Source organism: Leuciscus leuciscus (genome assembly GCF_965113295.1).
Source record: "Leuciscus leuciscus genome assembly, chromosome: 15".
NCBI lineage: Eukaryota > Metazoa > Chordata > Actinopteri > Cypriniformes > Leuciscidae > Leuciscus > Leuciscus leuciscus.
In genome coordinates, this window is record NC_138739.1 from 32,161,459 (window position 1) to 32,185,412 (window position 23,954).

Consider the following 23,954-nt stretch of genomic DNA (forward strand, 5'->3'; position numbering starts at 1 on the left):
TACTATATCTAAGGCTTTTTCCACAATTCTACAAGCTTTTCAGACTAGTGATTGCTCATTTATATTCTGTGCAAGTGGTTGTCTTAATATTCATTATCTGATAGTGTATGTATAGCTATGTTTTATTTTCATTCATCTTAAAATATCATAACTATCTGTCATTGAAAAACCCTTCGGTTGTATCTTACCCCCCCCCATGGCTGTTACAGCAGAAGTAGACAACAATAGGAAGTAGTGCTCCAGTTGTTAAATAAAGATAAAAAATAGTCAGCAGACAAATTTTGAGAATGCTCATTCAGATTTATTGAAATTAAGGCATTAATGTACAGTAGCTTGAAAAATGTTGCATTAAGTTCTGCTTTGTGAACTGGGTTTAAGCACACTGGTCAGTGCAGCGACAGGCCACATGAGCATCTGTAGTCTCTCTCACGTCTACACTCTTCTCATAGATTCCATCCAACATGTTGAGGTTGGAGTCTGTAACACAGAATATAAAAATGTAAGTGACATTTAGACACCAACATTTAATATTTTCCCATTCAGACAATGGGTTAATCACTTGCATATTGTAGTTCATGGTAATATTATTGTCAGTGTTTGTCAGTGCACTGCTTTCTCAAGCAAAACCACATGAGAATTCCTGGATTGAGTCATATCAATCTTCAAACAAGTAATGAAATCACTTACCAGTGGACAGGCAGTGGTATCCAATAGTGACAGGGACGGTTCTGATTGGTGCACAGCCTGACAGACAGCGCAGCACAGGCTCAACAGAGTAGCATTTAGATTCATGTCCATTCAAAATCACTTGCTTCTCCAACTTCACAGATTCAAGTTTCATGCGGCATTCTGATAAATATATGAATATAATAATATATCATGTGAATATAATATATAACAAATAATAGGACAAATATTTGTTTAAAAACGTCTTTCAAACATATGATGTTGTAATACACAGCATCAGACAAATCTTACGGCTGGCATCACGGCAGCTCTCAGCAGGAAGCACCCATGAGTGGGCAAAGCTGACTGAGTTCTTGGTCAGGTATCCACTGGGCGTAGTGTATTCCTGTTTGATCTCTCCATCAGCCTTTCCACAGAGGCCACATGTCTGTCCCTTCATCCAGTCGGCAACTTTAGTCTATAAATGAAAATGTATGTTAGGAATTAATCAAACTCTGGATGATACATTTTTGCTGCAGAAATTCAGGAGCTGATAAATACTCTTTAACATGCAGTCACCTTCCATTGACCACTGGCAAAGTAAACTTCCTGAAGCCCCTGACTATGAGCATAAAGTGACAAACCATCATCCTTCTTCCTGATTTGGATGGAGCCTAAACCAGAAGTGCATTTTAATTTATATTAGCTAAAGATATTATGTGAATTAAGTCGAAGAGACCACATGGAACCTACCTGAGGGATGCTGATAGGGAAGACTGCTGATGGGAACTTCCATTCCATTAACTTTAACTTTTGCATCGGTTCCCAAAGAATAGAACTCTACATCACTGTTAAAGACAGGTGATCAATCCAGTACAGTGGTAGTAAAATTATAATCACAGTAAATAAACCTGCAGATTAAATGGATGGTATCAGCTTACATATCAGCAAGTTTAATGTTCAGGCGGTTTTTTTCAGACTGTTCATCCTTCTTCAACAGAACAACAAATTTCAACTCAGGTGTGCAATCCTGGGCTAAGACTTGGTAGCAGGAAATGGGCATTTCGATCTTGTACCTCCTGTTGTTGAAGGTGGTGATTGTGTCCTGCATCATGCTGCACTGAACTAAAAAAAAAAAAAAGATAAATCAAAGATAAATCAAGCAAATGTGTGGTTTCTGATTATATTTTATTTAATTCCTGTATGTCATATCACTGTACCTGTGGTGTAATCATAGATATAGTGCTGGGCTCTGAACATAAAGTCCTGATCAATGTGAATAGAAAGAGTTCCATCTGGATTGATGGGAACAGTGATAGGGAGAGGAATAGCCATCCTTGACAGAGTCATCTAGAGCAGAAAATAGTTACAGTAGTTGCCTTTTCTTTCTTTTATCTCTGAGTGAGTCATAGTTTAAATTAAAAGAGGCCACTCACCTTTGGAATCCTAGCAATGACATTCAAGGTCCTCTTAGTTGGCAAGGCCACAGTCAGTTCAATCTCTTTCTCACTGTTCGTGGCTCTTTCAAACCTGAATCCCGTCTGCAAAGCTGCCACAGGGATGTGTTTAGACAGCCTGTTTGAAAAGGGATAAATAAGGAAAAAGTTTTCAAAACATAACATTTCTACAGTCACCACAAAACAGTTCATGATCATTGTGTTTACTTTTTGGCATAGGTGATGGCAATAACTGGAAGCCTTTCAAATTCCCACTCTAGACGGACAGCAGGGAATTCTCCAAGGATTCCAGCCTCAGCTTTAGTAATGACTGCATATTGTTGACACTCTGCACCCCAAGCAACCTTGCTCTGAAGAAGAAAATGTATGTACAATTCAGACCAGTAGAACATCAAGGACAGAATTAGACAATTGTGACATTTTGGCAAACTTCATCCTCAGCTCTGATCTTACAGTGACTTTGTGCTTGCTCAGCAGGACACCATCAGCACACAACTTCCAGTTGTCATTCTCAGCAATGGAAGAAACAACGAGCTGCACTCTAGCAGTTGGCTTGTCAAAGAAAACAGCAAGCTGGTAACCCAACAACTTGTGGTCCACTCTAACAACACGGGCAATGGCAGCAAAAACAGGAGGAACAGCATCCCCAAGATATTTAGCCTGAAAGAATGAACAAGCATTTAAGCAATTCATTCAAGACATGTGAAATTCCTTTGTAGGTTTTGTTATAGACAAATCAAATCACAGAAATTGGTTCACCTGTTTCTGGATATGCTCAAAGCTAGATGCGGTGCTTCCACTGCTTACTGCCTTTGAGGCACCATGGTGTGCCAAGAACTGCAAGCAAAGTTTTTGTATTGTACTAACTGTACTGGAAGGAACTCAATCTCTCCAAATAGAGATATACAATAATGTGTTAATGTAAAACCTTGAGAAAGCAATGAGCAAAAAGTATTCCTTAGTAATTACCTGATCTTTGTGGAATTTCTTGAAGGGCTCCATGTGATTGGTAGCCTGAAAACCCATAAGAAAGAAATGAGAATTAATAAAAATATGAGAGATTGATGATATAAATGTCAGCAACCAAGCCATCAAACAAGATCCCATGTCCTCACCTCAGTCACACGAGAGCTGGACATGGAGGAGCTTGAACTGCTGCTGCTGCTCCTGCGGCTGCTACTGCTGCTTTCAGAAGAGACGGATGCATTTCTGTCTTCAGTCTCCAGGATTTCCCTCAGTTTCAACAGGAAGGCCTTTCCTTCTGGAGTATCCCCATCAATGAGGCTGATTTGCTTAAGGAGCTTCTCAGCAGCTCTAGGACCAATTTGGACTTCAAGCTCCAGTCTTTCAACTGTTGGACCTTCAGCTACAACCAAAATGACAAAACTAATTACAATTTTATCTGAATATACATCATGCCTACTAAAGTAATTTTGTTTTGAAAATACCTCTTGTCAGTGCAGCACGGGCTGAGTGCTGTCCAATTATGTAGAAGAGAGGAGAATTTCTGATAAAAGCAGCATTGTGAGAGTGCACCTCAACGCACCCCTTGATTTCAATGTATGGGACAGCAAGACAGAGAGTCTTGTGAAATGGAGCAGCTTTCAAGGGAGTCTCATCTGGTATTTCAGAGGACTGAAAAGAATAATTAAATATTATAACAAGCCTTGCTATTTTACAACCTGAAGCAAATTAATGCTCTGGATACTAACACATATTCATTATATGTGTGTTCAAAACTTACCCAATAATCAGCTGGAGTCTGGGCATTCTGCATCGCCAACTCGGGTACTAAGGGAACAATCCTCTCAGCGTTGGGCTCTTCAATGTTTCTTGCCACAGCAAGAGTCTCAAAGCTGTCAGAACAAGGAAACATTGATTCATTGATCATGAGGAACTACTGTTCCTTTTTTGGGGTAATTCATAAAACATTGTTGATACACTGACAAGACTAAGATTTCATTACCTCACATCAGCAATGTGTTCAGGAAGATTAACAGGCAGAACCTCAACCTTGTAGTTGCCCTTGAGAATGTCTGCTCTTGCAACCACTTTTCCAGGGATAATTGTACGGATCTTCCCTCTTGCCATAACAGCAGCTTGGATCAAGGCAGTGTTCACTCCCATCACAGCAAAGGTCTGGAGAGCAATACTGAAATAATAATAAGGGAGGTTATGTTTTTTAAAGGCATTGTTGTATATGTTACTTCTTAGCTTCATGTGTTTTTAAAAGTGTACCTTGGTCTAGCTTCAACTTGGAGTTGAACATCAGTCTTCTTGAGCTGCTCAAGAGTCATAGTCTCAATCTCCTCAGGGAGAGGAGGTGTTATAGTGGCCTTAACTAGAAGGATGAACAAAGGAATATAAAACAAAGAAGTTATCTAATTTCAAATGAAAGAACACAAAAAATTCTAAGAGAGAATTTTTTTTTTTTACCATTGAGACTTGCAGCTGCAACAACAGCGGAGTACAAACTGAACTCCATGGGCAAACCAACTGTTGTTGGAAAGATAAGACGCACTTCAGCTATAAGCAGGGGTTTGGCTCGCTGCCAGACAATTCCTTCCTGCAAAGCTTTAAGGGCATGCTTCAACAGTTCACGTGGTTTGGGTCCAGTGGCAAGCTGGGGATTTTATGAAAAGACAAAATAAATCTAACAAGAATTGCGGAAATATATCAAGTAATAAGTAACAGGGATACATGAACTTGAACTCAATACCGGTATTGCTTGTTCAATGATGGTCCTGTCAATACTTGCGAAAGCCAATTCCTGTCCAAACACTTTTACATATGCTGAAGCCAGTGGCTGATTGGTTGGCAGAGCCTTCCAGTTTATGAGCTGAAAATGTAAACAACAGAAATCATGGTTTTTTTATATATATATATATATTTTTTTTATATATGGCATGTTTTAAATTTAATAGCATACAATAAAATACAAATAACTTACGGCTCTCAGGGTGCGCTTAATCTTTGTGATACGGTCAACACTTTCATCTGCAGCAGGAGATTTCAGAAGAGCCTCTTGGATTCCTTCAGTTCTCACACCGATCTGTTTGAGAGAATCAACTGAGTGAAGACTGAAAACATTTTACAACCATGAATCAGATTTTAAAAAAATAAGTAGTAGTCTTGGTTGGCCCACCTCAAGAACATCAGCAGCAGCTCCAGCCAGGTAAGCACGTGCTTTAGCTACAACAGCTCTCGGCAGGATGGTGGCGGCATCATTGATCATGTAGGCACTACCAGCAGCTCCAATCATAAGAGGAGCTGCACTGGGACAGAGATAAGAATCCAATTAATTCGATTTTTTTTTTTTTATGTCAAGAGAATTTTTTACACATTTTAAGAAATACCCAAGACTGATTTTAGCTCTCTTATAAAAATGGCTAGACTCACTGTGATAGAAGTCCAGCTGAAGGGCTCTGCTGAAACGGAAGCTAAGCCTGTCCAGTTTGCGACTCATGAGCTTGATGGCAACATTAGCTGCACCCGCACTGAAATGGACAACCATGATTACCTCTGGCTTGTGCTCAAATGGTGTGATAAATTAAAATATATGAAAAATTATTTGTTATTCTTACACAGCTGCCATATCAGGTGCAGTGATTCTGGTCAAGGACTTGATGTGGGAATAGGCAAAGCTCGCAACCTGCATGTTAGTCTCAGTCTTCAAAGCACCAGCAAGATTGGAGACGAGAGCCACTGAGGGCTTGGACTCAAACAACACAATACAAGCAACCATACGCACTTCAGGGTGGAGAGCCCTGTCCAATACAAGCTGCAGGGCCACTGGCTGAACCTGAAGCAGGAAACAAGGTTAGTATATTATTGAATGAAAATATGCACAATCATCACAATCATCTTTTACAGCAGTTAATTTCTACAATGTCTGGCACTTACCAGTTTGTGCTCTTTCTTGGCAATGTTCCTCAGGGCCAAGATGGCATCAACCTGGACTCTAATGGGCACAGCAGCAGCTGTAGTTTTTAGTAGAGGTAGGAGCTTCATGATGGTTTTAAGACTAGCAGGGTGACCAGCATTGCCCAGAACTTTCAGAGCCAAAGTGATTTCAGGAATGTCATTCTTGGAAATGGCCTCTGCAGCAATCTCATGTATGGGCTGAGGAGTTTGAGGCACGTACAATTAGACAAATATTAAAATATTATATTATGTCCAATGCAGAAATGTATAGAGGGCTTGAGGTGTTTACCCTGAGGAGCTCGGAGGAGCAAGTGGGAACTGCAACACAGTGTTTGGCAATCATGGAACCATATCCCAGCATGACGACTTCACGAAGAGCTGGGATTGTGGCGATTTTCTTGTGCATGGCCAAACTCTATTCAGCAACATACAGAAATTATTCATTTGATTTAGGTAAGATTTGAAGAACAGCACTTTGAGTATAGTAAGATATACCCACAGCTGTCAACTGGATGGTCTCCAAATCAGCAGTGACCCTTTGCAGAGCAACCACAAGAGCCTGAATGAACTCAGGAATGGTAAGTTCACCAGCCAGAAACTTCTCCTTGATGAATTTTACAATGACTGGTGTGCCAACAGCAGGAAGAGCATCCAGAAGCCAGCGCCTAACAGATTCAATGTTTTAACATTTTTAATGTTTAACTATATTGCTGCTAACATTTTTTTTTTACAAAATTCTACCTGTAAACTGGTTTGTCCTTGAACTGAGCCCAGATAGCCTCAATATTCTCCAAGTTGGCAGCACGCAGGAGCTGGACGAGCTCAACAAACCTTAGTGGAGCATCATCATGGACCATGGCCACATTATTTTCAACCAAGTGCTTCAGGACCTCGACTATCTAGTAAGAGTAAAGGCAATGTTCATGCATCAAGTCTTGACAGTTCAATGTGGATACATTTTGTTATAATTTAGAGCTTTAATGCAATAAAGGTAAATTAATGTACACCTTTACCTGTGCTTGTGCATCACTGATCTTCAGGAGTTGAATGGGGGTCTGAAGAATCTCAGTTGCAAACTCATACTGCAGAGATCCACGGGCCAAGTAATCAGCTTTGATTGGAACAACAGGGGTTTGAAGAATCTCTTCAAATGCCAAGGTTTGTCTGTAACAAAAAAAGATATATTTATTTCTGTACCTTCACTTAAAAAAAAATATATATATATGTGAAGTATTACTTCATATTTTTAAGAGAAATCTCACAGATGATCAATCTTACTTTGCTTCCATCTGGGCAGCACCATGGATCTCATTGAAGGGTGAAAACTGATGCACTTCCTCAACTGTTGCTTCTGCGATCAGTACACCGGCGGCAGATGGTTTCATGATGTAGTTGTAAGATGCAGTTTCAATCAGACTCTTGACCCTCTGTTGGAAGAAAAGTATGTGACCATTTGACTCTTGGCATTTTCATTATATTGAGTAAATATTTCAATTCTTTCCAGTCTTCTTCATTACCTCTGTGCATTCAGCACACCTCTCAGTGTATGCCAAACCGATGTCCTTCATGATTCTCTCCTGGCAGTGGGTCAGATCCTTAGACTTGGTGACAATAATGTGGTTGGCCTTTGGATCCTCATTGATGATGTAGTGGGTCCTGCACACTCCCTGAACTCCAGCCTTGAAGAACAAGTAAAGAAATTAGATTGCAGAACTCAAAATGGATCAAGTGTAATAGGATCACTTTCTCACCTCTTGCAGCTCATAGATGTTCTGGGTCTTCTTGAGGTTGAGCTGAAGGATGTTGAGGATTCCTCTGTGCAGGTTCAGTACTGTAGGGGAGACTCCTGCAGGGGCGAATACCTTTCCAACCACACCATTAGCATACTCAAACTTGATGGGAATCTGAAGCTGAGCAGCCAGAGCTGAGGTGAGCTTAGTGGCAGGAACAAATGGATCCTTGGGCCAAATGCCAGCATACTCGTGGAGTAGAGGATCCACGAGCTGTAAGGGAATGTTTCACTTAAATTGTTTACCATTGCTTGTAACAGTAGGAGCTAGCTGGGTCTTTTTTGGTGGTGTTGTGTTTTACCTTGAAATTTTAAATAATGTTTTAATAGTCATTACCTTCATCAGGAAGGTGTTCTCTGTCACGGCACTGAGGTGAACTTTGCTACTGACTTTTATTCCTGCTCTGGCCAGACCTTCTTGAGGAAGACCACCCAAGAGCAGAGCCTCATACTTGTACACATACGTCTTATCAGGGGCAAATTCAGGAACTGAAACATAATTGTATATATTTTAGTTTATTGTAGAATGAATTTGTCGCTTAAAAGAAAATGTAACTTTCCAAATAACACTTACCAAGGTTAATCTGTTTACTCGCTAAAAGAAACAATATAGACAATGAGACAAAGCTCTAAAAAACAAAGTTTTTGCATTTAGATTTTTTTTTTTTCTTACAATGAATTTTCTTACCCACAGAGGCCAGAGTCAAGGCAAGCAAAACAGCTCTCATGGCTGGTGGTGTGTGAAGATTTCAAGAAAAGAACAGACTTTTATATATTTTTTTTTTTTTTGCTGACTAAATGTTAATTCTAAAATAATGATTAACAAATGTTAACACATGCTTTGGCTGGTGAGATGATTGATAAGTAGATATCAATTAGAGTTTAGGTTACCCTGGCCTCTCATCCATAGGCCAAAGTCCACAGTGAAATGCTTATTATTATTATTATATAATTATTTCATTTATTGAAAGATTGTATAGAATACTTCCAATTTTTTTGTGAAAAATAGTTTGGAATACTTTCACTTTTACCTAAATATAACAATGCAATATAATAAACTTAAAATTACGTTTAGTAGTACATCAGACAAAGGAAGCCATGAATAGATACTTTCAGAATAGGTGAAAGGGCAATGTCATGTCATTTGCATCATGCAATTTCGACTTGGAACAGAGCAAACAAATCAAGAAGTCATGGTCATTGATTGTAATATTGATAAACATCCAAATCACATATGGTTATCTAATATTTATGAATATGGCAATATTTAATAAGATTTCACATCAAAAGTGAACTTCTGTATTCTTTGTTCAGTTCTTTGTATCTCAAATATGGGAAATATGCAGTGAAGGCTCCTTTAAAGCAATGGGCAAAAGTATTAAAAGAACAGTTGTGGGACCCATGGTGCAGTGTTTATAGATTTGGTTATAGCTATGCTTCAAAGAAAAAATATATAATGTAATGTCAAAATTGTGTGGTGTTTTGGAAGTGTTTTTTATGCATTGCAGAGCAATATTTACAACACTTTACAATTGAGCGCATTATGTTAACATTAGTTAAAGGGTAACTAAACCCTAAACCAACTTTTTTTAGTTAATGCATTAGGTATTGGATTTAACAATGAACAATATTCTTCACAGCATTTATTAACCTTGGTTAATGAAAAATATTCTTCATTGTTAGTTCATAATGAATCAGCTAATGTTAACACATGCAATTATGTGTATGACAATGCATAGACGTATGTCTGATTTTGTTGCATCAAAATAAATATCACAATTGTTACTAAAGACCATGTTTATTAAAATTAGGGGTGGGGGGTACATATTTACCTGCCAAACTAGCAATTGAGATACATGGTTTTAGAGATTTAACCCATATGTAGTTTATTTATATGTTATTTGTTTAATTACTTTTTTTAAAAGGTTGCAATTTTGCTTCAGCAGTTAAACACACTCCTCTGTACAGTAACAGGCCATGTGGGCTTCTGCAGTTTCTCTCAGGTCTTCAGTCTTCGCATTGCTGCTCAAATTTGCAGAAAGGTTGGATTTTAGGTCTGAAACAAAAGCATCACATGAAACTAGCTACTGAAAAAAAATCTGTGAAATACTGCATGAAAATTCGGTGGATGAAGGTCTTACTAGAAGGCAGGCAGTAGTATCCAACAGTGATATGACTAGTCCTAATTGGCAGACAGCCAGGCAGGCAACGCAACACAGGCTCAACAGAGTAGCATTTGGATTCTTGCCTATTTGACCTCTGCTTCTCCAGTTCCACAGTTTCAAGCTTCATGTGACACTCTGGGGAAGATGGTATACAATAAAAGCATTTTATTGGAGTAAATTGTTGTCACAGAATAAGCAGTAAAACACTTACGGCTGGCATCACGGCAGCTCTCAGCAGAAAGCACCCATGAGTGGGCAAAGCTGACTGAGCTCTTGGTCAGGTATCCACTGGGTGTGCGATACTCCTGTCTGATCTCTCCATCAGCCTTTCCACAGAGTCCACAAGTCTGTCCCTTCATCCAGTCCGCAACATAAATCTGCAAAATCGGGGAAACCTCTATTTATCTTACAATGGATGGTAATAACCATCTGTCTGGTACAATAAATAATTTGTATCATATTTATATTTCAGTTGACATTGTGTATTATATAAAAAATTGGGTAACACTTTTATTTTGATGGTCCCTTTTGAACATTCTGTTGACTATAAGTAACTTTGCATCTACATGTCAACTAAGTCTCATTGGAGTATCTGTTAAGACTGTCTGCTTATTATCTGCTTACACTTAATTGTGACTGTCCTCCAAACAGACATTCTACTGACTATAAGTGACTTTACAACTACACTCACCTAAAGGATTATTAGGAACACCATACTAATACTGTGTTTGACCCCCTTTCGCCTTCAGAACTACCTTAATTCTACGTGGCATTGATTCAACAAGGTGCTGAAAGCATTCTTTAGAAATGTTGGCCCATATTGATCTTGCAGTTGATGGAGATTTGTGGGATGCACATCCAGGGCACGAAGCTCCCGTTCCACCACATCCCAAAGATGCTCTATTGGGTTGAGATCTGGTGACTGTGGGGGCCATTTTAGTACAGTGAACTCATTGTCATGTTCAAGAAACCAATTTGAAATGATTCGAGCTTTGTGACATGGTGCATTATCCTGCTGGAAGTAGCCATCAGAGGATGGGTACATGGTGGTCATAAAGGGATGGACATGGTCAGAAACAATGCTCAGGTAGGCCGTGGCATTTAAACGATGCCCAATTGGCACTAAGGGGCCTAAAGTGTGCCAAGAAAACATCCCCCACACCATTACACCACCACCACCAGCCTGCACAGTGGTAACAAGGCATGATGGATCCATGTTCTCATTCTGTTTACGCCAAATTCTGACTCTACCATCTGAATTTCTCAACAGAAATCGAGACTCATCAGACCAGGCAACATTTTTCCAGTCTTCAATTGTCCAATTTTGGTGAACTCGTGCAAATTGTAGCCTCTTTTTCCTATTTGTAGTGGAGATAAGTGGTACCCGGTGGGGTCTTCTGCTGTTGTAGCCCATCTGCCTCAAGGTTGTGCGTGTTGTGGCTTCACAAATGCTTTGCTGCATACCTCGGTTGTAACGAGTGATTATTTCAGTCAAAGTTGCTCTTCTATCAGCTTGAATCAGTCGGCCCATTCTCCTCTGACCTCTAGCATCAACAAGGCATTTTCGCCCACAGGACTGCCGCATACTGGATGTTTTTCCTTTTTCAAACCATTCTTTGTAAACCCTAGAAATGGTTGTGCATGAAAATTCCAGTAACTGAGCAGATTGTGAAATACTCAGACCGGCCCGTCTGGCACCAACAACCATGCCACGCTCAAAAATTGCTTAAATCACCTTTCTTTCCCATTCTGACATTCAGTTTGGAGTTCAGGAGATTGTCTTGACCAGGACCACACCCCTAAATGCATTGAAGCAACTGCCATGTGATTGGTTGATTAGATAATTGCATTAATCAGAAATTGAACAGGTGTTCCTAATAATCCTTTAGGTGGGTGTATATGGCAACTTATTCTAATCCTAACCCTACCAGTCTACTAATACTGTACTAACACTCTAATGAGAGTTAGTAAACATGTAGGTGCAACATTACTTAAAGTCAACAAAATTTGTCAAAATAAAGTGAAATCAAAATTTAAAACTATCTCAACCCTGTTACCATCATATTTGTCCTTTTAAAAGGACTGAACCAATCCTTGAATCCAATGTTTGCAAGTTAAACTGTAAAACTGTCAATCCTGTTATACCCTAGCATATTTTAAAATGATTTAGCCTAAAGGCACATTCCATATTGTACATACACACATTAATTATATGATTGAATGTTTTTTTTTAAAGATTTATTTTTGGTGTTTTTGTCTTTACTGCGATAGGATACTATTGAGTAGACAGGAAGCGAAGTGGGAGAGAGAGGGGGGCGGGATCGGGAAAGGTCTATACTAAAGCTGACCAAACTATGGATCTAGCAGCAGTGAAAATTCTCCTCCTCTCGCAGGGGAACCAGTCCCTCGAGAGACACACACCGGTGTTCCTGGATTTACAACATCTCATCCACTATGACAACACCAGCCTGTGTCAGCCTCCGGAGACAGAGCTCAAGGGACATTTAGGGAGTACGTGGACTTGGAGAGAGCGAGAAGAGAACCAGCTTGCCAGCCACAGCCACCGTTCCAGTGGAAAAAAATCTTGAGTCTGTTCCAGTGAGAGATGCTCCCGAGTCCGTTCCAGTGAGAGAAGTTCCCCAGTCCTTTCCAGTGGGTGAGAGCCGGATCCAAATGCATTGTGTTATTTATTTACAAAAATAAAACACAAATTCAAACTACGGGACTCAAAACTCAAACTAAAGCTAAAGCACGGAACATCAGGGGCAGAGCTAAAATCTCAGAGCAACAAGGAACAAAACTGAGCACATCAGTGAAACAGCTATCTCTGGACAAGACCTAACAAAGAACATGGGATATAAATACACATGGGTTAAAGGGATACTCCACTTTTTTGGGAAATAGGCTCATTTTACAACTCCCCCAGAGTTAAACAGTTGAGTTTTACCGTTTTCGAATCCATTCAGCCGATCTCCGGGTCTGGCGGTACCACTTTTAGCATAGCTTAGCATAGATCATTGAATCGGACAAGACCATTAGCATCTCTCTTAAAAAAATGTCCTGCATAATAATCAAGAAACTTTGCTGCCGTACCATGGCTCCAGCAGGCGTAATGATATGACACAGCGCCTGAAAATAGTCCCCAGCTCGGTAGACTATAGGGTTGACTATTTTCAGGCGCTGCGTCATATCATTACGCCTGCTGGAGCTATGGTACGGCAGCAAAGTTTCTTGATTATTACGCAGGAATGAGAGTATAGTTCATTTTCATTTTCCATCGGTCTTAGTACACGATGTAACTACAGAAGAGTCAAGTTTTAAATAGGAAAAATATCGAAACTCTTTGGTCATTTTTTTGAGAGAGATGCTAATGGTCTTGTCCGATTCAATGATCTATGCTAAGCTATGCTAAAAGTGGTACCGCCAGACCCGGAGATCGGCTGAATGGATTCGAAAACGGTAAAACTCAACTGTTTAACTCTGGGGGAGTTGTAAAATGAGCCCATTTCCAAAAAAAGTGGAGTATCCCTTTAACAAAGACTTAGTTAACAAAGTTAACAAGACTCACCTGGGAACAATCAAGACTAATGAACAGGGGAACTAATCAACAAAAGGACTACAAAGGACGACAAAACCTAACACAGGAACTGAATATAAGCAGTGAACACAGAAACAATAGGAACAGAAAAACACAAGACAAGATCTTAAACGTCTGATTGAATGTTTAAAATTTTTAAAAGTCAATAGTTTCATAGAAAGACCCCATTTTCTGGTCTGTCAAGTTATGTCTTACCTTCCACTGGTCAGTGGAATAATAGACCTCTTGAAGACCATGGCCTGGTGCATAGAGAGCGATACCTTGACCTTTCTGTTCAATTCGTATGGTTCCTACATAAAAAAAAAAGCCTAATAAATATTCAGGAGAACACACCAACACTTCCTTCCCAAGGCATTAACCAGCATCCCATTAAACTTTATATTTAATTGCATAAAATGCATTTGAAATACTTCTTTTTTTTTTTATGCATGTCAAATCTAAAAATGTAATTGCTAATGCAAGCAACAGACTTGTATACCAAATTAATGGGGAGAGAACTTCAACCTGTTGGGTGCTGGTAAGAAATATTCTTGGTTGGCACTTCAATTCCATTCATTTTAACCTTCACTGCACCCTCCTGGTTGTATATGTCAACATCACTGTTGTGGAAGGAAACATGTAATATTGCAGTGAGGTTGCTTTTAATAATCAAACTAGTAATATCAGTAAGCTGGACTTACATGTCTGACACCTTAATGTTTAAGTCTTCATGTGCAAAGACATTCTCTTTTTTCATTAGAATTACGAATTTATGTTCTGAAGTGCAGTCTTGAACCAAGACTTGGTAGCAGGAAAGGGGAATTTCATAGTTGTATACCCTACGGTTAAACGTAGCCAAGTTGTTTCTGACCATACTGCATTTAGCTAAACAGTGAGAAAAACAAAACATTTTGTGAAAAAAATATCAATTTACAAAAAACGAAAGGCCACTTTTTACACTTTACTAACCTGAACTAGCCTCTGTGTAAAGGTTTCGAATTATGTTCATGACATCTTCTTCTGGATAGGCCTGGACAGCCTCAAAAGGCAAAGCAATGGGAAGAACCAAGTTTGACTTCGACATGGTCATCTGCAAATTCATAAATTTCATAAATTGCTTTTTAAAAAAGGCATAGTAAACCAATCATTAGATTGTTGCTTACCTTTGGGGTCTTAATATTGATGTTCAGGGTCCTTTCAGTTCGGACAAGTATGAACAGTTCAATCTGTCTCTCTGTGTTTTTTTCATAGATAATGGCCAATCCAGTCATTTGAGCTGCACCAGGAATGTATTCAGCCAAACTTGAATAGGAAATAAAAATAAAAATGTGTTTATTTTTTACTTTTATGAAGTGGAACCTTTGCGATATGAAGAGTAACCAAACCTCTTGGCATAGGTGGTAATAATTCTGGGCACCTTCTCACACTTCACTTTGAGATAGGCCATAGGACTTGAACCATGGTGGCCAATCCCTGCGTTGATGGTAATTGCATATTGTTGGCACTCTGCACCCCAGGCAATCCTTGCCTAGATAGAGGCACATTTTGTAGAGTGATAGATTGTACAGTACTGGCCACTATCCTGTAGAGTTTGGCTCCAATCCCACTTAAACAGGATTGCTAAACACAATTGTGTTAAGGCAGGTTGAAGCTAAACACTACACAACTGGCCATCCAGGAACAAGATTGTATACCCTTAACATAACAGAAAGTGGTAACTAAAACCTAAACCGATTTCATTAAAATTCTTACAGAAACTTTGTGCTTGCTCGGCAGAATGCCATTTGCACACATCCTCCAGTTGTCATTCACTGCAATGGAGACCACAATGATCTGCACTCTTGAGGTGGATCTGTCCAGGTACGCAACAAACTGGTACCCCAACAACTTGCGATCAACTCTCACAACTCGTGCAATGATAGCGACCACTGGAGGAACTGAGTCCCCAATGAATCTAGCCTTCTGCAATGTAAAGACATTTACCAATTAATTGATATAAAAAAAAGTTTTAAAAATAGAATTAAAGGGTTTATCAAAGATATGCTGATGGGAACTATGTCATACAACCTCTTGAACAGCCTTAAAACGTTCACTGCTTTGTGCACTGGAGAGTTCCTTGTGATCGAGAATAAAAATAAAGTAGTTTTAAAGGTAAAACACTAAAACATTGACTTCAGTAAATTATTGTTTTTCTCTCATTTATTTCCTAATGTCAGCCACATGCAACACAATATTAGCCCTGATTTTCCACTCGCCAATAGTTGATGGAGATCACCATCAAAAGCCCAAAATCCGAGGCTTATTCACATAAGTGACGATCACTGTGTTTGAATGGCCAAAGACGCTATTTGAGAGAAGCGCTGATTGGTGGTGGATGCCTGAGAGATATTTAGGCTAATTATAATAAAAATAATTAATTATAGAATAATTTAGCAGGTTAAATATCTAGACCTGTCTGGGTCCAAGTATTGTGAAATGTGTTTTAACTGAAAATGACATCGGATATGATAGTTGTGTAGTATGAAAGGAACAGTAATCTAACGACTTTGGAAGTTGTGTAGTGTGTGGGTGGCATAATAAATAGAAAATCCTGAAATTACCTTTGTGATAATGAAAAAAACTCACTTTGGACAGATGAGAGTTGGAAAAGCGAACAGAACTGCTGGAACTAATGCTCCGGCTGCTGGTGCTTCTAGGTGAAAACAATATATTATGGTTGAAGAACCTGGAGTTGTTGTTCCTCTGTCCACACTCCAGGTGGAATGGAATCTTGACCTTGGGAGTGTCTGTGTCAACAATGTTGATTTCTTTAAGGAGCTTTTTAGCAGCTCTTGGACCCAGTTGGACCTCTAGCTCTAGTCCCTCAACAGCAGGACCGTCAGCTATCAGTAAATAAATGATAAGATAACAAAATTTTCAATAACAAATATAGTTCTGGACAAATTCTGAAGATGTCATTTATATAGTTTTGATTTCAGATACTTGCCTCGAGCTATGTTAATATGTACTCCATGCGTTCCAATCATGTTATAAAGGGTGGTGTTTTTGATGAAGTCAGCATTACAGGACATAATCTCCATGCATGCTTTGACTCCAATGTGAGGTACAACAGAACAAAGAGTTCTGTGAACTGGAACAATAGTCCTCAGTTCAGGTTCCTCGGCAGGTGGCTTAACAGATGCCAAATGGTTAACGGTTTCAGATGACTGTTTAGATTAATAAAACAAATCATTAGAAATTCTCTTTTTTAACATGTATGCATATCTTTATACAGTATCTTACCAAATCTCCAGGTGAAATCATGGAGGTAAGTGTTTCTTGGGAATGTTGCACAACTACCGCCTCTGGTACAATGGGTGTGATTCTCTCTGCATTGACCTCCTTAATGTTTCTGGCTGCTACCAAAGTTTCAAAGCTAGTGTACGACAAGAAGCACAAAATGCCAGTTGAGTTATGAGAAAGACAGTGGTGAAATGATACAGACAGTGGTGAAGGACTACTCAAAATATGCTGTACCGTGCAGTCACAGCATGCACCGGAAGTACAATAGGAAAGGCCTGTATCTTAAAATTAGCATTTGGGATGTCAAACTTTACTTCCACTTTTAGAGGAAAAAATGTACTGATGTTTCCTCTGGCCATGGAAGCAGCTTGAATGAAGCCAGTGTTCAGTCCCATTACAGCAAAAGTCTGTAAGGCCATGCTCGGTGAAACTTCAGCAGTTAACTTCACATTCATCTTCATCAGATGAGCAACACTGATGGTTTCAGTTAGAGGTGGTGTAATAATAGCCTGGACTGGACATGATGGCAATAAGAAAGAAGTTAAAAGGTACATTTCTGTATGTATTTCTCTTTTCCCAAAGAGAAAAACTTTAAACTGACTACTGTGCTTTTTAGACTGTTTTACCCTTCAGATTAGCAGATACAACAGCAGCAGTGTACAAACTAAACTCCATGGGTACACCAGCTACGGATGGGAAGATGCGACGTACTTCAGCCACCAGCAGGGGCTTGGCATATTTAAAAGCAATGCCATTCTGCATTGCTTTAAGTGCTTTCCCTGCCAGCTCTGGTATATAGCCTCCAGTAGTAAGCTGTAGATAAAATTTGATTGTTAGCCCCATGTTGAACATTCTTCTTTAAAGTTTTAGAAGACAAAGCAAATAATTTCATATGACAGCGTTTTAGGATGTGTTCACACTTGTAGTTTGGTTCTCTTGGTTCTTTTTTGTCAGGACCAACAAGAAAATTATACATTTAGGTTTACTTAGCATTCAAACTGTCATTTTTAACACAGAACCTAAAGATTAAAAAAAGGCTTTATGGCATATATTTTGAAACGAATCTCATAAAACATCCAAAACAATACTGTGTTTTGGGCTAAATGGGCTTGTTGTATGTGCGTACATATGATTGTATTTTTCAGCTGAGAACTCACAAAGAGCTTATAAAATGTGGAGAAAAAAAAGTCAAAACAGCATTTCAGTCCACTTGGGTCCACTGGGGGTTCCAGTCCACTTGGGTCCACTGGGGGTTTTGGTCCACTTGTTTGGTGCGCACCAGGGTTCGGATGGCAGCTTTCACACTTATTCAAATGAACCGCACTAACAGAGCAATCACACCAGGGTTCGTTTTAATTGAACCCAACCTGCCAAGTGTGAACACACCCTAAGTTTATATGAAATTATATTACTACAATACACCTGTGTTACCTGTTCAATAACTGCTTTGCCAACATTTGCAAAAGCGATCTCTTGTCCAAGAAGCTTCACATAGATCGAGCCCAAGGGCTGCTTCTTTGGCAGGGCCTTGAATGCTTTTAACTGCAGTATAACAAATAAACCAAAAATATACATAGCTGTTAAGAAAAACTGCATAAATTACGTTTATAATATGCCACACTTACAGTCTTAAGCACTTGTTTCATCCTGGACTGCCTGTCCTCATAGAGAAATGGAGATTTCAGAAGAGCCTCCTGAATTCCGTCAGTTCTGATGCCAACCTGAAATAAAATACTTAAATTAGGTACAGTATGGGTTTTAAAGGACAAGTTCGGTATTTTACACTTAAAGCCCTGTTTACAGATCGTATCTGATGAAATAGAACGGTTAAGATTAAAATTTGGACACATGCTCCTGTCCCGAGAAATTTAGGTTTATTTCGCTTTCCCCCCCCACCACCACAATGGTTGTCTATGTGCACTGGAAGATTCCTTCCTAAAAACACATTAAACTTTCGTTTACAAAGACGTGAAACTCACCGAGTGGTTAGGGGTGTTCACTGATATGTTCACTCAAAAATCGCTGAAAAAGATGCATTCCAACAGGTTTTATCGTAGTTTTTGTCCAACTCCATTGACTTGTATAGGACGTGCTGTGAGACCGCAGCACCTTTACGGTATTACTCCGCCGCTTCTTCTTCTGCTTCTTCTGTGTATTCAATGAAATGCCCGTGGTTTGCTTGCAATTGGTAAAGGTGCATTATCGCCACCAACTGGGCTGGAGTGTCTATTATTCAAGCTCTCAACGGAAGAATCACGGGTGTGACGCGTTTTGCAAAATAGGTCCACAAAAGCTAAATAAACCTAAAATTCTCGGGACAGGAGCATGTGTCCAAATTTTAATCTTAACCGTTCTATTTCATCAGATACGATCTGTAAACAGGGCTTTAAGTGTAAAATACCGAACTTGTCCTTTAAGATATGAATACAATTTAAAAGTACTGCATCTTAGTAGCTACTCACCTCAATCACATCAGCCGCAGCTCCAGCAATGTAAGCACGTGCTTTAGCTACAACAGCTCTGGGCAGGATGGTGGCGGCATCGTTGATAATGAAAGCACTACCGACAGCACCAACCATGAGAGGAGCTAAACAACAAAACTAATCAGTAAGTTTTCAGAGGAAACCATCTCCTGGCATGAAACACCATTGATAGATCAACTGAACTTTCTTACAATCATAACCATCCAAGAAAATTGCTTTGCTGTACAGAAAGCTAAGTTTGTCCAGTTTTGGGCTTAGTATCTTGATGGCAACATTGCAGGCTGCAGCACTGAAAAAGACAGGTTTGGATTTTAGATGTTAAAGTTTTAAACATCTATGTTGAAAAATATTAGTGAATAATAAACTCACATTAGAGCAAACTCAGGGGGTGTGCTCCTTGTCAAGGATTTCATGTGAGAGTACACAAGACTGGCCACCTGTAGATTTGGTTCCTTCTGTAAAGCACGTGCAAGAGTAATAACCAGACCCAAGCTTGGCTTTGTCTCAAAAAGAACAATCCATGAGACCATGCGCAGTTCTGGGTGAAGATCTTTGTTCACAAAAATCTGCAGAACTACATTCTGGACCTGAAATGCAAGATCCATATTAACCAGTGTTTGGGTGTAGTGCGTTACTAAGAAATCAATTACTGTCATTTTATTTATTTTCCCTTGATAAAGAAAAGTATGGGTTTACTCTTACTCTTACTCTTTATATGGTTTACTTTTATTTTTTCTGTAATTTAATTACAGTTAATGTAATTGCATTAAATACTGTATAGACTAAAGAACAAATGTCTAATGTTAAAATTAATGTTTTTAATGTAGCTTCCTCCCTTTAAATATTGTGGTCAGTTCAGAATAATTAATGTAATTTTATATTACTTATTTGAAAGAATTAAAGGGGTCATGAACTGCATTGTTTTATTGTTTTATAATATTCCCTGGGGTGCACTTATGTTAGTACATTATACAATGGGTTTTTTTTTACATAAAAAATTATCATAATTTAGAAAACAAAGGCATTTTTCCTACAGGGGCAGACTGCGAGACTGCAGTGTAAACGCCCACTGCTGTGTTTGGCTAACATCTTTGCATAGGAAATAGCTAGCATTGCATGTGAAACTCTCTCGAAAACATGTTGAGGAAATACTGTCAAGTCAATATCGTAAAAGTCTATTTGCAAAGCCTGCGCTGAAATTGCGACTGATTTATCAAAGAATCCAGAGTGAAATGTAGTACTGAATACAAATAGCCTAAATAATGCTCAACTGAGACATTCACATTGTTGAAAATAAATAACCACATTCCTTGCATTAGGATCCTTTGGAAGGTAATGTTATTTTAATGGAGTGATTCTGCATCTTTCTTCTCTCCTCATCATCTCACTTTCTCAGTTCATGACCCCTTTAAAAGAGCAGTTTCATGTCTGTCATTGTATTGTTCAACTGATCAAGGTTGATATGGAATTTAGAAAGTAATCAGTAATAAGTAATGCAATACTTTTTAGAAAGAGTAATTTGTACAGTAATCTAATAACCCTGTTGAAGATGTAATTAGTAGCTACTGTAGACATTAACTACTTTTTTAGAGTAACATACCCAACAGTTGAGAAACACTATAGTAACCCATTTGATCAGTACTGTATGACGAAGCATGACTCAAAAAATCTCTGACTAACCAGTTTTGGTTCCTTTTTGGCAACGGCCTTCAGAGCCAAAATTGCACACACTTGAACTCTCACGGGAAATTGAGGTATTTGGGTCCCAAATACTGGTAAAAACTTTGTGAAGTATTTAATGCTAGCAGGGTGACCGGCATTGCCCATTACTTTCAGAATCAAGGTGATCTCTGCAATATCAGCCTTTGCAGTCGCCTCAGAAACAATCGCATGGATAGGCTGGAAGAAAAAGAGCAAGTTGTCCATATATCCACACATACAGTCAATCACATAATTTAAAACTGGGATAGGTAACTTCAGTCCTGGAGGGACACTGTCCTGCAGAGTTCATCTCTAACTCTGATAAAAACTCACGGGCCAAAATAGTGATCGCCAGGACCGCCAGGACCGAAGTTAACCATCCCTGATTTAGAATCATCTTTACCTTCAAAAGCTCCACTGGGCATTCAAGAGCACCACTGCAGTACCTGGCAATCATTGTCCCATAGCCAAGCATAGCAACATCACGTAGAACTGGCGTTTCTTGAACTTTGTGACTCAAAGCCAGACCCTTTGTTGGTTGCAACATTTAAGGAACAAGTTCAGACATTATTTCTCATGCTAAATAATAAGTTTAAGCTTTGAGTCAATCTTCAGATATGAGTGTACGCACAGAGTATATCTTAATGGTGTCCAAGTTAGCAGTGACCATGTGCACAGTGGCCAGAAGGACTTGAGTGAACTCAGGGATGGAAAGTTCATCTGCCAAGAAGATCTTCTTGATGAATTTTAAAGCATCTAGGGTGCCAACTGCAGGAACAGCATCTAAGATCCATTTCCTTAGAATAAAGATGAGTGACAATTTAAAAAAAAAAAAAAAAACTTTTTCAGACTGTTAAATTGACTTTGATGTACCTGAAATTTGGTCTGGTTTTAAACTGAGACCAGATTCCCTCAACAGCATCCACACTCGCATAACGCATAAGCTGAATGAGCTGAATATATTTCAGAGGAACATCTTCAGGGACTTCTTCCAGTTTCTTGGTTGCCAGATGATTCAGAGCATCTACTATCTTGATGAATACCAGTAAAACAAAAAGGAGAGTGTTAAAATACTACTATTATTTATTAAGAAAAACTGAAGATGAGGTTAAATATATTAAATGAAAAATAACATAAATAATAATATGAGATATATTCTCACTTGAGCCTGTGGATTACTGATTCTCATGAGCTGAATCGGACTCCAGAGAGTCTCAGTGCTAAATTCATAATGTAAAGATCCACGGGCTAAATATTCAGCACTGATTGGGATTATGGGAGATGAAATAATCTCCAGAAAGGTCAAGGTTTGTCTGAAATATTGCAAATGAAACAAAACATTTTACACAAATATAATTAAATCAGAATGAGAGTGCATGAACAAATGTCTTGCCTGGTTTCCATCTGGGTAGCATCACCAATCTCGTAATGAGGTGTAAACTGATGAATCTCTTGGACTGTTGCTTCAGTAAACACAAAACCAGTTGGAGTTGGCTTCATGTAGTAGTTGTAGGTTGCAACCCCAGATATACTCTTTCCCCTCTGTCCAAGAATATATAGATTATATTGATATTTAAAGAAACACATTTATATGTTTATCATTTCAGGTCACAAACCCCAGTATCTTTATAGACCCCTATCTGAAAACTAAAGCATTGATAGGAAAATAAGTTTTTGACCTGACCTGCTGACATTCAGTGCACTTTTCAATGTAAGTCAAGCCAACATCCTTCATGATTCTCTCTTGGCAACGGGTCAGATCCCTGGACTTAGTGATGATGGTGTGGTTGTTTTCTTCATCTTCACTAATCAGATACTGGGTTTCGCAAATACCTTGAACTCCATCCTTATCAGAAAGAAGACTCAGCTCAATCTAGCTCAATATTATTGGTAATTAAACTTAATTTCAGCGAGTCTAACCTCTTGAACCTCATAGATGCTCTGGGTCTTCTTGAGGTTGAGCTGAAGTATGTTCAGAATTCCTCTGTGCAGGTTGATGACGGTAGTTGGGACGACAGAAGGGGTGAATATCCTTCCAACCTTACCATTGTTGTACTCAAACTTAATAGGAATCTGAAGCTGAGCAGCCAGTTCTGAGGTGAGCTTAGAAGCGACAAACGTATCTGTGGGCCAGATGCCACTGTACTCAAACAGCTGAGGTTTCGAGAGCTGAAACGAATGGGAAAACATTGAGCTTCTTTTCAATTACGTGTGGGCAGTAAGAGAACGAAGCTCCATGATTGGGATAAAAGTTCTGGTACCTTAAGCAGGAATACATTCTCAGCTGCAGCACTGATTAAAACCTTGCTGTTGATCTTAATGCCAGCTCTGGCCAGACCTTCCTGGTGAAGACCACTGAAGAGCAAAGCCTCATAGTTGTACGCATAGGTCTGGCTGCCAGCCAAATCAGGGACTAAAAGGGCAAAAAAGCATTTTACACAAGACACATACAGTACTGTAGAAAAATATCCTTTTATCACTGGTAAAATGAGATTAACTACTTACGAAGATTCACATGTTGACTTGCTGAAATATCAGAAAAAGAGTAATATTCATTTAAATACATTCTACGGTGGCAATTTTGTCAAATTATGATATGCTATGATATGCATGCAAATGAAGTCATTTAAAAGTTGCAGGTTACTTACCCACAAGGGCTATGGTCAAGGCCACTACAACAGTTCTCATGATCAGCGGTTGTGCAAAAACACCATGACCGTTTTAAAGTCAAGCTTTTGCTGGCCAAATACTGATCTCAAAATGTATGATTAACCAGTTGTTTAGCAAAACCAACCGGTTGTGTTTCTACTCCTGCCAGCTGATTGGTCTAACTTGGCAATCCAGTGTAACCTGGACTTTAGTGCCTATTCCTGTAATACTATATATACACACATATACACACGTAACACA

At 39.1% G+C, this 23,954-nt stretch overlaps 3 protein-coding genes across 3 annotated transcripts in view; 1 reads left to right on the top strand and 2 right to left on the bottom strand.

Annotated features, from left to right (window-relative positions):
* The window catches only part of dzank1 (double zinc ribbon and ankyrin repeat domains 1), a 232,988-nt gene that overhangs the window by 29,624 nt on the left and 179,410 nt on the right, over positions 1–23,954 (top strand). The gene's annotated exons all lie outside the window — the stretch shown is intronic.
* LOC309476664 (vitellogenin-like) lies at positions 286–8,279 on the bottom strand. Its single transcript, XM_082139802.1, has 32 exons — positions 8,174–8,279; positions 7,799–8,050; positions 7,565–7,726; positions 7,326–7,474; positions 7,061–7,211; positions 6,789–6,946; positions 6,547–6,712; positions 6,337–6,462; positions 6,027–6,245; positions 5,708–5,925; positions 5,523–5,620; positions 5,269–5,393; positions 5,074–5,175; positions 4,843–4,962; positions 4,560–4,746; positions 4,362–4,464; positions 4,090–4,275; positions 3,868–3,979; positions 3,572–3,758; positions 3,239–3,489; positions 3,093–3,137; positions 2,883–2,960; positions 2,577–2,783; positions 2,331–2,473; positions 2,103–2,241; positions 1,887–2,016; positions 1,608–1,791; positions 1,420–1,514; positions 1,246–1,340; positions 979–1,144; positions 688–849; positions 286–477 (listed from the first exon to the last, which is right to left on the bottom strand). The coding sequence occupies exons 1-32, from the start codon at positions 8,177–8,179 to the stop codon at positions 374–376; spliced, it is 4,626 nt and encodes a 1,541-aa protein (XP_081995928.1). The 5' UTR covers positions 8,180–8,279; the 3' UTR covers positions 286–373.
* Positions 9,439–23,861, bottom strand: vtg8 (vitellogenin 8). The gene is made up of 31 exons (XM_082139801.1): positions 23,550–23,861; positions 23,306–23,457; positions 22,965–23,213; positions 22,729–22,890; positions 22,438–22,586; positions 22,207–22,357; positions 21,918–22,075; positions 21,676–21,841; positions 21,448–21,573; positions 21,024–21,242; positions 19,713–19,930; positions 19,535–19,632; positions 19,323–19,447; positions 18,486–18,581; positions 18,292–18,402; positions 17,487–17,673; positions 17,095–17,374; positions 16,861–16,993; positions 16,565–16,784; positions 16,204–16,460; positions 15,646–15,693; positions 15,331–15,540; positions 14,964–15,106; positions 14,742–14,880; positions 14,548–14,668; positions 14,280–14,463; positions 14,104–14,198; positions 13,795–13,889; positions 10,213–10,378; positions 9,978–10,136; positions 9,439–9,892 (listed from the first exon to the last, which is right to left on the bottom strand). The coding sequence occupies exons 1-31, from the start codon at positions 23,608–23,610 to the stop codon at positions 9,783–9,785; spliced, it is 4,788 nt and encodes a 1,595-aa protein (XP_081995927.1). The 5' UTR covers positions 23,611–23,861; the 3' UTR covers positions 9,439–9,782.

Coding starts and splice junctions, on each gene's coding strand:
- LOC309476664 (XM_082139802.1), bottom strand. Junction 7,475..7,564: donor GGTGTGCTGAATGCACAGAG/GTAATGAAGAAG, acceptor TTCTTCCAACAG/AGGGTCAAGAGTCTGATTGA. Junction 2,242..2,330: donor GCCATCACCTATGCCAAAAA/GTAAACACAATG, acceptor CTTTTCAAACAG/GCTGTCTAAACACATCCCTG.
- vtg8 (XM_082139801.1), bottom strand. CDS start 23,610: ATGTATTTAAATGAATATTACTCTTTTTCTGATATTTCAGCAAGTCAA. Junction 19,448..19,534: donor TTTCTTGGATGGTTATGATT/GTAAGAAAGTTC, acceptor TTTGTTGTTTAG/CTCCTCTCATGGTTGGTGCT. Junction 16,994..17,094: donor GTGCATGCTGTGACTGCACG/GTACAGCATATT, acceptor GTCGTACACTAG/CTTTGAAACTTTGGTAGCAG.